Raw genomic sequence first — 13,607 nt, forward strand, 5'->3', positions numbered from 1 at the left:
TAAAAAAAACAAACAAACCAAAAAAAAAAAAAAGGGCATCATTTTCTACTATGACAAAGAAGTCTATCCCAGAATAATTAATAATGTCAGCACCTAAAATTCACTAAAAAACACCTGTTGACTTCCTTTTTTCAGTAATCAGAAAACCAATATGCAGATCTGCCTTTTCAGAGAAAATGAGGTCAGTATTACATCACACACACTGTACTTGATACCAGACAGAGTTGATGTGCAGAAACATGGTCAGCCTGCAATGTGCAAAGGACATTATCTTTTCAAGTAGTGCAAACTGTTTACTATATTCAATACTTATGTGCAAGGCGGTATGTCGACAGATATGCAGCTACTGTAAAAGAGGTGGTAATGAAACCTCACACACAGACACAGGTAGTCTGAGAATATGAGAATATCATCAGTTTTCAAATGTCATCACAGGAAATATAGTCACACTGACAGGAAAAAAGAAAAAACACAAATTATAAATGAGACAATACTGGGCATAACAAACTCTAAAGCGTTCTTCAGTTAATTACTTTGAAACTCCACACAAGAATATGTGGTAGCTTTAGTTGTCTGGTTGATGATATTGAACATTGAAAGTAAGATTTTGTTTGATGATCCATTAGTTACAACAATCCTTCATCAGAAGACTCACAGTAATTTTTAAGCCCTTTGTCTTACACAGAAATGGATTTACGAAGGTCCTAATGCAAAGACTGGAAATTAAAATAAGGGTAATAGAGAAAATTTTCTGATGCTGTGATAATTACATTTTGATGCTGTTTGCACATTCGGGAGTGAAATGAACCAGTAGAAGCAGATTTTAAATTTAACTGTAATGTTATTTCACCTTTGCTCACAATTAAAAGACGTGGTATTCTCTCATAATCTTCATAAATGTAAAAGCTTCTGATGATTGTGTTCAGAGTACCTTGCAGGGAATTCTACAAGGGCAAAATTTACAAAAAATGTTATAAGGGCAATTCATATAATATTCCATCCCCTGAGTCTAATGATCTTCCTGACAAGTCTACTTCAGTAAATGCCAAAGAATAACATGATTACAAAGGGTTAATTTCAAATAAACCTGATAAGTTCAAAATGTGTGTTAGATACAGATGAAATAGTCAGTTTTAACAGTTTTTCACATGAGAGGGGAAAAATGCCCAAAATACAAAACTAAGGCCAAACGTTAAGAACATCACAGAGACAAACAGTTTGAATTTCAGGGGTTCAAATTAATATACAAGAGAAGCCACATTTTTCAAGACTCATACAAGCTCATGTGTAAAAAGGGGCAGTCTTTAAAACAATTATCCTCTGATATTTATTCAGCAGAGTCTTTTTCTCTATGTTTCAGCTGCATGGCTGTAATTTTTTCGTCCATCCATGAGATTACTGATTCCATAGCCCAATTTCTATAAACCTCTTTGACCTTTTGCACTTTTTTGTTGCACCAGACCCAAGTTTTTTGGGAATTGATTCCAAAAGCACCATTTAAAATTTCAGGTATACTTTTTTTTTTTTTTTCACTCTAGATTTTAGGAAAAGACGGCGCTGTGTATGGATGACAAGCAAAAACTAAAATACTGACAATGCATTTTAAAATAATTTGTTACAAATATGCAAAATGTCAAGGAGAGGAGTATATATATGAGTTTTTGGGCAATTAAATGTCCATGGGCGACAATTACAAATCAAAGTGATCAAAAAAGGGCTCCAGGGGTGAATTTGGGGACAGAAAATGTCTCTATTTCCAAATCTGAGGTGATTCACGGTTATTTGAACTCATCACAAAAGTGCCTTCCGTCATCCAAAGTGGAAATTTATCCAGGCAATTTGTAGTTGTGAGTTCTAGTCTTTGAGGAGGTAGATGGCATTACTTCCCTCCAGCCATGATTTTGAGGTACTGCAGTGCATTGTGGGCAGCATTGGCTCGAGCGGCGTCTATGCTCGGAGCAAAGCCGTGGCACACTGTGATTGGCTGTGTGGACAGCTCCACTAGACACTGGGACAGGCCGCTCAGGCTGCGCTCCTCTGAAAAAAAGAAAGGACAAGAATGTTGAAAAGCATCACCACTGATAAATAATGACAGATCTAATGCTACAAAACTGAGAAAACCAAGCAACTCGAATGCTGAAACTGTTTCTACTCCATTGAATTGGAATTGATTAATTCTTGGTTAATAGATAAATGATATGTACTTAAGTGTGTTAATCTCTTAAGATATTGTGCACCCAGCACAAATATTTTAACAAAACTTTAATTTCATTATTTAATTGTCTGTCAGTTAATTAGTCCTAAGTTTTAACAACTTGGTGGTTCCCCTGCACTACACTGTGACAGCATGCACCTGCCGGCTACTTACTCCATATCTGATCACAGTAGTAGTAACCACACAGCATGTTACCATCAAAATGTGCCCATGATGCTCTGCAAGCCTTAGTTTTTTGCAGGTGTTGTAAACTAGATATGAAAGCAGTGAGAGCATGCTCCTAACTGAAATGCAGCTCTTCATACATCCTCTCAACCTTTCACTGCAGTCAAGAATGTGGCGCTCATTAGAGGTAAATTTCACCGTAATCTATTCGAGCGTTGCCGTTTGTGAACTCACCTAGGTCCAGGTAACTGACGTCAAAGCGCTGCTCGACAGACAGGTCGCTCAGCAAGGAGCAGAAGTTGGAGTCGGAGGGCATGCCCAGAGGATGGCTGCGGAGCTGGAGGATCTTCTCGCCAGCAGAGTTACGCAGAGAGTCCCACGTGCAGCTGAATCCTTTACTTTTGCCCGACTCAGCTCTGTTCCCCATGTGCTGTGTGAGCAGGAGAGATGAATTTACACTATTATTATTACCTGTCAGGAAGATTGATGAGTAATAAAAGGGGTAATGGGGTGTCAGGTGCATATTTGAAGGCCAAATGACAGGAAGTAGGACACATTATTAAGCACTATGTGATGCAAATATAATATTTGCATGCCATTAAGGGAACATAATTGAGGATGTAGTAAGTGCTTAGGCTTTAGTCACTTTAGTCATTATTCAGCGAGGTGCCAAATAATTTAACATACAGGATTCCTGTATGCTTTGTCAGCTGGTGCACAGAGAAGTTTTGTTTCTGTTTGTTTCTCACCATGGTGAATGTGTCATCTTCTGTGTCGGCGTCGTTGCTCGTCCTCAGGTCTACCGGGACGTCGTGTATACGCGATAACATCTTAGCTGCGGCATTTCTCTTGGCTAGCTTCTTGGACGTACCACTTCCTATAGATAAACTGGAAAGTCAGTCATGTTGCACAAGTAATGACTACTGATTGGTAATTAGTCTGACCTGATGATTGCCACTCACTAAGACTTTATAAGCAACTAAAGAGTATGCCTGTATATCTTGTGAAATGGGAATTAATTAATTATTAATTTCCGTCTATTAGCGGCAGCCTCAAGTTGTGCCAGAGAACAGTCAATGCTCCTGTAATTCATGTATCAAGAGTGGCTGTCAATAAAGGTCACAAACTACACAACACCCGTGTAAAAGGGATGACATATAATTTTTTCATTATCAATAAGCTGTTTTCTCTCAGCATTATTTCAGAAGTAGCATGTGTCATCACTGACAGTCAACTGCATGGTATTCATGAGAAGAGGGTACATGCGGCTTGTTAAAAAAAAAATTAAATAGCATGAAATGCGGAAGACAAGAGATAACAATCTGAAAACACACACAACACGCACACTTGCGGAATGAAAAATGATGCATTTTACCGATTTCCACGAATCTCTCAACTCTGCAGGTCATGGTGAACTCTTTGCGATGTGCTGGACCAGACTCCTGAGTGACTGTGTACTCTGGCAAACGCCATCCTTTCTGCACCACCAGTTCCTGGCAGAGAAGAACACAGACAAACACAAACTGTACAATGAAAGGATTATAACAGCAGTAAAAAGGCCATAAACTACAAATTATGCAGATATTGTTAATGGGACAAACTGGGAAGGACTGATGGAACAATGAAAGTACTTATTCGAAGAAAATCAAACTACAAAATAAAACTTTAACTACAGTGGTTTCCTCTGTTTATTTACCTGCAGAGCCCCGACAGGGTTACATTCAGACTGCTGAGAACTGCCTGAGCTCTTCATCTCTGACTGGGAGCTGCACAGAAGATAAGAGATAAAACAACTCAGAGGAGGAAATAATGAAAACACAAACTAATTCTTACATTTGTTCAATGTTGAAATATTCTATATATCAGGCAGATGACAAGCCATTCGATGTATAGAGCATATCGATATGTTATTTTGGCTGCAACATCAGCTGATGCTGGATCCACACAGTTTTTTTAATTATATAGATCATTACAGCTTCAAAGTATATGTTTAATTTTAACTGTAGGGCAAGTGCCAAAAAATGAAAAATAAATAAATAAATAAATAAATAAATAATTAAATAAATACGATGCTCACCCATCTCCATCAGTAGACACGTCAACCCCAATAAACCCGTCTACTCCAACACCAACTCCGGCAGGACCTCCGAGACCTCCTTTGAGCATCTTCAGAGCAGCCTCGGCTGCTTTGTGCTTGGCTGCCTTCTTGCTGGGCCCTTGGCCGGTGCAGCTGATCTCTCCGACGGAGACGCGGAAAGTGAAGTTGGGCTGGTGGGCCTGTCCCTCGGCCTTCAGCAGGTCATACACTGGGGTCTTGCCTATCCGCGTTCCATACTCCTGCAGCAGACTGATGGGCGTCTTTCCGGGATTCACAGCCAGCATTTGCTCAATACTGAACAAAAGAAAAACCCAGAGCATGAGATGGACTGTTGACTGCAGCATGTGATGCAGTGAGTTTTTGTCCTTTTGACTATATATATATATATATATATATATTTTTTTTTTTACCATTTTTTCTAATGCTAAAATGTATGCACTCACTTCAATTACAAAAGACATCTGAATCAGAGACTTCTCCCAACAGCTCAATACAACAGAGTTGAAGGGAGTTTTAGTAGTACTTCCAACTTGTGTCTCTCCAGAAACAATGTCCTGGTTACACAAATCAGGAAAAAACTCACTGTGAAGTCGAACCAAATAACTGTAATCAAAAATTTCACATATCTCCTTTAGTATTGTGGTAACAGAGACTGCAGCAGCAGATATGAACCTGATTATATCCACATGGTTATCCAGAGGGATGACTGAGAAAAACGTTTTTATTGTGATTTTAGGTGAACTGACTCTCTGAATGTGTAATTTCATACACAAAAGCAAATATTTATGGAGAGATGCTCCTATGGGGGGAGATGCAAGAGTTTTCAAGTCTATGCACTGTCATGTGTCTGCATGAGCAGTACAGACTGCAATCTGTAATCAATGCAGTAAATTGCTTTTTGAGTTTGTGATCTGAGCTTTTTAAAGGACTGAGGACACTGTTACAGGTTATACAGTTACATATTAGGCTACAGATGTCTAATAGCACCTGCAGGTTTCTGGGCCTATCTATATTCAGTAATGCAGTAATCACACAGTGATCAACAGGTCCAGTTTCCATGGATCTAATATTCCTCAATCAACATGATTCCAGTTCCCCTAATCAGTTACACTCAGACACAAAACTGGCATCTTGTTTTGTAGCTAGCTGAGTAAAGTTTGCACTGACTAAGTTGCAGCATGTTAGAATGAATTACAACCAGCTGTTTATTAGCACCCGTTCAAAAAATCTTCTAATAGAAGGATGTAATGGTCAGTGCTATGTTAGCTTAGCTTCTGTGCAGCTTCACCTGGAGCACCCGGAGTTTCTCTTCCAGCTGTCCGATGCTGTCTCGTCGTTCATTCCCTATTTCACGCAGACAGAGCCGATCGGTTTCGGATGGCAAATCCCCCCACCAAAACACACACTTTGCTTTTCATTAGACGGTATTTTCCCAGACAGATGATTAGGCAGCGACATGTGAAGAGCAGACTCGGCGCCCTCTGCTCCGACAGAAAACAGATATGACGTATGACGTATCCCGGCGAAACTCGAACTCTCATTGGTCCGAGGAAGCCGTGGGTTAGTTTGGTTTGAACACCGAGAGGAACCGTCGCACAGTGCATGTTACCAAGGCAAAAGGCACTAGCAAGTACCCATGTGCAGCTGCAATAGAAGCAGGTGAATCCACTGGTGGAAAAAAGTACCACTGTCACTAAAATATAAAATGTAATGTATTCCGCCGAAAGTACAACTCTTCCATTCAAAAATGTGGATAAAGTAGAACTAATGTACAAACCTAGCTTACCTGCCGTTAGCTAGTACGTTAGCTAGTGCAGTAAAATCAACTTTCACGATCTAACTGTTGCATTACAAAAACAAACTTAACGAGTGTAACATTATTCTTATTACTTTATTTCTTTTTGCAGCCAACTAAAAACTTCAAACTGCTGCTGTCAAACAACTGCATCGAATGAAAATGTACCACAAAATGGAAGTTTTCAAGTAAGTACCCGTACCAATTGTACTTGAGTAAGTGTTAATTGTTTCTGCCTTGTTTTGTTGGCTAATCTTGGTTTTGTTCAGCGTGTGAGCAAGTAATTATCCCACAGTTCATGTTTTCTCCGTGGGGTAGCTAGTTTAACTTCAAGTTTTTTTTTTTTGTCTGCTCCTCAATTATAGGCTATAGCAATAAAAAGAAAAGTATTTGTTGTGCATCACGAGTTTTATTGCTCCGTGGCTCCTGGCATTTGTTATGGCTACAATGGGCCAGAAGAGGGCGACAGTCAGTCACTGATCTGTCAGCCTGATGAGCCTCTCTGTCGAGGCTTTGTTGGTGGTTTGGGGCCAGAGGTACCCTGGCACCTGTCATCTCCACTACAGACCAACATATAGACACGGGAAATTTCATTAGTTTAGTAGCCTGACCATTAACCTTAAGCTAAATATGAGGATTTGGACTCAGGCATGCTGCAGTCTGTCAACTCCTTACAAAGATAAAGCTTTATAATAAATAACAATGGTTACACACTTTATTTATACAGCATCTAAACAAAGTTAAAGGATGTTTTAAATAGGAATACTTCTTGGCACTACAATTCAATATAATCAAGAAATTAAAAGCACAAAAATGAAATAGAAAGTTCCTGGTCTAAACAATAGTCCTTACCGAGCAGTATAAAGACAAAATACAACAATAAAAATAAATGAATAGTCTAGTAGATAACATGATATGTATAATTTAGGAAAAAAGAGATGGTAATTAAATTAATTATGAAATAATATTACAGGCTGACAACAATACCAATTTGGGTCCAGTTTCTCTTGTTAGTTTGAGTCCCTCTGCCTTGGTGAAAACCCAGAGGAATCATGCAGACCCACAAGTACAGAACCTCTTGCCCAACTAATATAGCAGCACTTCCATAAAATATTTCAGTACATTTTCCACCTTTCCATCATTTCCTTTATTTCTGTGGCTGGACAATTAATTGTGTGATGGTTTCCTCGTAAACCCCTGCTGGCCACCGTTGAAACGGAGCTTGGATTCTGATGGCTTCATTCACTGGCATCGGTGTGTCACTGTGGATAAGCACATTTTGCCAAATGCAACACAAAGTGAACTGGCCATGACAATGAGTAAAGTCGTCTCCCATTTGAACTCCCAAACCTACAATCAAAGCACCATGATTTATTTGTGACCAGAGCATTCCCCTCCTACTCATTATTCATACTTTCAGTGTTAATTTCCCTTGTTCTCTGGGCGCTCATTTGTCGGTTGAAAGCCCTAATTTATTGACCTATAATGTGATAATGTAAGTGTTTTTATTGAGCTAGTGGTTAAATCACTGAGTGAATGAGATCTGAAATGAATACTGTCTTAGCAGTGACAATATACTTCATCCAAAATGAATGCACACATCCACAAACACACTTTCCTTTTCCCTGTCTTGGCCTGGCGCATTAGTATGTGTGGTTCCTTAGTTGCCAAAATCATCAGTAGATATCTTCAAGCATGGAGCTGTATGAATGCTCTTTTTTCCCTCCTTCCACAATATGATGTGTTTCCTTTTTTGTGTGTGTTTTGATCCCTCTCTTGCGGCCAAGCTGTGCTGTGGTGAGGCGCGGGTTCGAGTGGCGCTCCTGTGTTATTTTTGGCAGTAGCAGTGGTTGGTGGCTGTTGAGGAGAGAGGAGACAGAAGGGGGATAGCGTGAAGCCCAAAACCGAGGCTGTTTAAGGGATTTCTGTCTGAAGGAATTGCTTTGTAATGATCAGAGACTCATTATGGATGTGTGCGTGTGTGCTCTCAAGCATGGATATACGTGCACACACACACACACACACACACACACAGAAAAAGGCTGGCATGCACATTCATACATTTAGCACTTCACAAACACCTCATATATATGTTCTCATTTACAGACCACACACTTGGACTTGCTTAATTGCTTAACATGTGAAATGCTTACTTTTTCATAGAATCAATGGCATCCGTGTATGATGAAACCTGCATCCATATTAACAAACAAATTTAATTATTTTGCCTTATTTATTTGTCACAGTTAGTCTATTCCTGTCACATGGGAACTATTTCTTGTTTATCAACCACTTTGTTAAGGCTCTCTCTCCTCTGTGGGAGTCAGTCTGAGACATGCCGCCTGCTCAGGCAACGTGCAGTGTCAGACATTCACGCTCCTCCCTCTACACTTCTGAAAACACCATTTGAAAAAGATTTTCTCCAACTCTATTCTTGGCCTCAGATCAAGAGAACGTTATTACTCTGCTTTATTTATTTATATATTGTGGTGGTAATGTGTGTGAACGTATGCGTGCATGTATGTATGTGTGTGAGTGTGTGTGAATGTGTGTGTGTGTGCGGGTGAGTGATATGTAATTGTGTATGTATGTGAGTTAAGCCACAAAGATATTTCAATTTCTTCAGAATATTAAATAAACATGCAGCAGCAGCAGCAGCAGCTTCAGTGAAGCGCTGCCTGCCAGTGGGTTTTGGGTTGGATGGGTGGCGGTGCTGGTGGTGAAGGGGGAGAGGGGGTTTGTGGCCGTGGCTCTGGGGGGGTGAGGCAGCTCATGGTCAGGGCCCCCGCTGGACACACTGGCGCCTCGCGCTGGAGGACTTCTGAACCACCACACTCCTCCACCAAAACCCTGCCAACCCTGGCTCCGTGCTCCCGCTTCCAACCCAAATCACTCAGTTCTCTTTCTGCATTTTGACTCTCTCTTTCTCTCTCTCTCTCTCTCTCTCTCTCTCTCTCTCTCTCTCTCTTCTCTCTCTCTCTCTCTCTCTCTCTCTCTCTCTCTCTCTCTCTGTCTGTCTCACTGTCTCTCTCTCTTCCCCCTCCTTCCTCTCTGACTCTTTTTCCTTCTACAGTTTCCTCATTCAGTTGATCCAAATCCAGATTAATTTGCTATTTGGCTGCCTTCTCTTTTCTCACTTACCGCTGTACTTTTAGTGGCAGGTTTCCCTGATTGTGTTTTCTCTACCTTTTCTCCTGAGGGTTTTGTGTTTTTACATATCCACCAGCCCTTCTCTGTACTGTCTCTCTTAAATCCCTTCATTTTAAATGTTCCAAGGAAGTATTTAGTGGCTTGAACTTGAAAAAAAAAAGCAAACAAGAACGGTTTGGGTTGTACATCAGTCAGAATACCATCAAGATAGTAAGCGTTTTGAAAAGGAAAGAACAGTTTATGGGTGTTCTAGATATTTGTAAGGGTATGAGGTTATAATGGGCCATCAATTTTCTAAGTGTTTTTCCAACCATCTCCAAGAGATATAGGGCTTTTCCCCTGTCAATGAAAGAAAACTTTCCGTTGAGGTCAAAATCAAGTAACCCATGCAACCTATGTGCTTTCACTATAGATCTCCTTACGTGATCCTAACTCTGAAATCTGTTTTCAAAGTTCATCATTTGTCCTAATTAGAAGTGTACATTGATATTACATGATGAGATATACTTACGATTACTGATAAAGACCATAGGCCTGTACTTTATTCAGGCCTCTTGGGCAAATGTGGTTTTTAAAAAAAAAAAAAAAAATCCTAACTGCACCTACTGCTGCACATAATTGAATTATGGATGTCAAACATCTTAAGTAGAGTGGATTTGTCTTTACTTTACGTGTCACACATGCAATTTTCTTAACTTAATTTTCCCCTGGAAGCAATTTGTCATCCGGAGGCCATTAAATGGGAAGGATATTATCTTTTTAAAGGGGCACAGAGTCACCCACAACCCTCCCACAGTTCCTATAAACAAAATGGCCTCATTTAGTGGTGCATTTGGTGCATTGGGCAACAAGGGAAGACTCCCTTTAAACTTTAAAGGCAGTTCTCAGGCTAGGAAAGGCTGCGACATTGTATGATTAGAGCTGGAAATATGAGAAGCACTCCAAGTTTGATGATGCAAGGCACAGGAGCTGCTGTTTTGTTTTGTCAAAAGAGGGGGTGGTGTAACCTCCATCACCACTGTAATAATCATTCATACAGTGCAGTGAGGAGAGATAGGAAGTAGTGCAGCAAGATGCAGCATTGTTGCATCAGCTGGACTCAAACTGTGGCACATTATTTGAACTGTATTTACTGCATGAATGAAGAAAAGCACACAAGGATACTCAATGACTGAGACACATCTGTTGTGTTTCTTTGTGACATGGCCCTGCTTCCTCTCCTAACAGGCAAATGATGGCTGAAAATGATAAGCAAAGAAGACAAAGTACACCTGAAAGATAGCTTGACCTTTTTACCTCTTGCCCTCTCTTATCTGGTATGTTTTCCTTTTCAACCCCTGTTTTATTTAGTTTGACCTCCTCTGCTCTCCAGGTCATGTTATGGTTCACTCAGATCAGTGTGTCTTTCCCCTTTGCCAAAAAAACGTATCTTGTTTATACTTTTGGCCTGACCGCTGAGCCTCTGGGCGTGCTGACATTCTTTTCCCTTTCTCCCCCCCCCCCCCCCCCGCTCTGTCACAGAGACCCAGCCACACCTGCAGACACCTGTGCTTTTGTCCTCCCTCATGCCTCCCACTGTCCCATCCCCACCCCCAGCCCCTCCCCTGCATACACTGGTCGGGAGTAGTGGCCACCTTTGCCTGTGGCTGTGTCAGAGCAGAGTCCATTGTTTTACTTGACTACTCAGTTAGGACCAGATAATAGCAGGAAAAGCAGGGCTCATTAGCATTTTGTTCAACACATCATGATGAGTTGTCTCATTTTTAAAGAGCTTGAATTGTAGTCTCTCTGAAAGTTGAAACTCCCTAGAGTAATTCATTAAGTGTAAGTTTGTCTAACTCATCAAGACTTAACTAAACACTGTTTGAGTGAATGTTTTAAAATTACTTCTTTGTGTTAGGTCGGAAATGGGCTGTGTGATGGCTTAAACAGGTGTGTCTGGGATCCTCTGGAATAACCTTTTTAGTCCTGTTAAGTCTGCAGTAATTTGATTTGTAAATGGAGTGCAGGGGCATGAGTGGGCAAGCCATATGGAACAGATTGTCCAGCTTCTGCTGCTATGTGTCACTGCATGTATATTTTCTTTTTATGACCTTATTTGAAGCAACATTTAATGTTTCCTGGCTTTCTAAATAAAAGAAGTAAAAATAAAGTTAAGGCTACAGTATGCCACCACCACTGCTGAGGGAGTGTATTTTAAAAAGGCAGAAAATACCAGTAGCAGCAGAGGTTTTAAAAGCCACTGACCGTCTTCTTAACCCCCCACCCTCACCCGGCCTGACACACCCTACCCATACCCCATTTTCCCTGTTTGCCTTTTATGTTGTGGACTCGACCATGCGCCCACTTCAGACCACCATAAACATGTCGGTCCCTGATGACAGAGTCGGCCCCGGGACATTTTATATAAATTGACCTCAAGTACAGCTCATTAGAAGCCCTAAATTGGAACCATGCAGCCAGGGAAGTGTAAATGTTACAACAGGAGAGACAGTAGCTTCAGGGGGGTTCTAGCTACAGCTCTTCACTTCTGTGTTGAAAATACTTACTTTTATATAGCAAATGTTTGTTTTCACATTGCATGTCCCATTTGTTTCCTTATGACTGGTGAAGTAAACAAATTTTTTGCCAAAGTGAGAAAGGATTTTAACGTTTCTCTAAATTTGTTTTATGTGCTTATCATTCTTTTAAAACCTCACCTGTTACCAGTATGGTTATTAGCATGTCATAAAGATTAACTCCTATAATTCTATGTCTGGTGCTACTACAGAGCAGAACACATCTGTTGCTGGCTTCATTTAGTCTTTCCTGAGGCTATCTTTCCTTTAATGCAGAGTGGGAAGTCCGCCCACCTCAAGTATTTTTATTAGTCTGCAGTATAGCTTGAATGACTTGACAGAAAACTGGACAGAAAGTGGCTTAAACTGTTGCAGAAAACGCAAGAAAATGCCATGTACAGTGGCAACAAAATCTCAGATTGGTGGTTTTTGACAGCCTATAAAACATACTTGATGCTCAGCCCAACTTCTTCTCTGCGTTCGTATCTCCACATCATGTCTTTCGTCCTGCATCCTGCCTTAATTGGGGTCCTTTGTTTGACCACCTCCCTCAATAAACAATACAACCACAGCTCCCATGTCCTAATCCCCTCTTCTCCCCTCTCCTGACTCTGCTGGAGCATCGCTCTCAGTAATTACCCCTCTCCAGCTGGAGAGTGGAGTAATTGTCTTGAGTGTAACTACAGTGGCTCACTGAAAGGGGGTCATTGTGTGGAGTTAAGACTTCACTTCAGTGGACGGCTTTGTTTGTGCTGCAAAAGATAATGAAAGTATTTGGTTGGCCATGGTGAGATGGAAATAAAGTAAGATATGAAAAGAACGACAGTGAGCAAGGAGAAGAGGGTGTGGAAGAGTGAGTTTCATGCTCAGGGGACAACTACTTTTCATCGTTTGCACTTTAAAGTCAAGCTGAAATATTCAAATATCCTTGTATAAGAATAACACCAGCGAAGAAAATGCATTTGAAATTTCTTTACTTTTAAAAGCACCAAAATTGTCATGATTCCACACCATAACTCTTACAACATGTATACCTTAGTGCCAGGTTTCATGCTTAATCACTATTTACAGTATCTTATACACTCATTTCACAACAAATCAGCAAACACTGGTAGTTCGACACTACCACAGTGAGCAAAATTATGAACAACAAATTAAGCTCTTATGTTTATGTTTCTTTTAACTGAAGCAACATAGACATCTTTTTCATCATGGAAGTGATACAAAATGTAGAAAATACATAAAAAAGTAGAAAAATAACACACCTAACAATATCTATATATTGTTGTAAATATATAGTATGTACAAACAAGGAGAAGCCCTTATTAATCATTACTTTGCTAGGTGTGGAAGACTTCACAATTAAAAGATTATATAGAAATAGTTTACACGCACATCTAACTTCAAGATCTATAAATAAATCTTTAAAAACATAGCCCCAACCTCCACGTTTTAACTAATAAATAAGAAAAAAAGTATTAATTTAATGCATTTTAATTTCTTTTTGGCCAGTTTCAACCATCTTGCGTTTTTTTTTTTTCAGGCATTATATTTCCTGCAGGGTGCAAGATAATCTTCCATGTGTATAATTTAAGACATAAATTAGATTATTTATGTAAATATGAA

At 40.1% G+C, this 13,607-nt stretch overlaps 1 protein-coding gene and 1 long non-coding RNA gene across 2 annotated transcripts in view; one reads left to right on the forward strand and one right to left on the reverse strand.

Moving 5' to 3' along the window:
• Positions 1-3: 3 nt before the first annotated feature.
• Positions 4-5,959, reverse strand: tarbp2 (TAR (HIV) RNA binding protein 2). Its single transcript, XM_056390448.1, has 7 exons — positions 5,767-5,959; positions 4,458-4,772; positions 4,077-4,146; positions 3,756-3,873; positions 3,130-3,257; positions 2,615-2,810; positions 4-2,037 (listed from the first exon to the last, which is right to left on the reverse strand). The coding sequence occupies exons 1-7, from the start codon at positions 5,817-5,819 to the stop codon at positions 1,880-1,882; spliced, it is 1,038 nt and encodes a 345-aa protein (XP_056246423.1). The 5' UTR covers positions 5,820-5,959; the 3' UTR covers positions 4-1,879.
• A 97-nt stretch (positions 5,960-6,056) lies between these two features.
• Positions 6,057-13,607, forward strand: part of LOC130178340 (uncharacterized) — a 36,680-nt gene continuing 29,129 nt past the window's right edge. The window contains exons 1-2 of the long non-coding RNA XR_008829145.1: positions 6,057-6,185; positions 6,386-6,461. This is a non-coding gene — a long non-coding RNA (uncharacterized LOC130178340). The remainder of the gene's footprint in view (positions 6,186-6,385; positions 6,462-13,607) is intronic.

This window comes from Seriola aureovittata, chromosome 2, assembly GCF_021018895.1.
Source record: "Seriola aureovittata isolate HTS-2021-v1 ecotype China chromosome 2, ASM2101889v1, whole genome shotgun sequence".
Lineage (NCBI taxonomy): Eukaryota > Metazoa > Chordata > Actinopteri > Carangiformes > Carangidae > Seriola > Seriola aureovittata.

Bases quoted from the DNA above. Each gene is read 5' to 3' on its own strand.
- tarbp2 (XM_056390448.1), bottom strand. From the start codon at position 5,819: ATGAACGACGAGACAGCATCGGACAGCTGGAAGAGAAACTCCGGGTGC. The intron at 4,773-5,766 runs GTGAAGCTGCAC...TCTTTTGTTCAG, and splicing joins AGAAACTCCGGGTGCTCCAG to TATTGAGCAAATGCTGGCTG. The intron at 2,038-2,614 runs GTGAGTTCACAA...TCTTTTTTTCAG, and splicing joins CGTCAGTTACCTGGACCTAG to AGGAGCGCAGCCTGAGCGGC.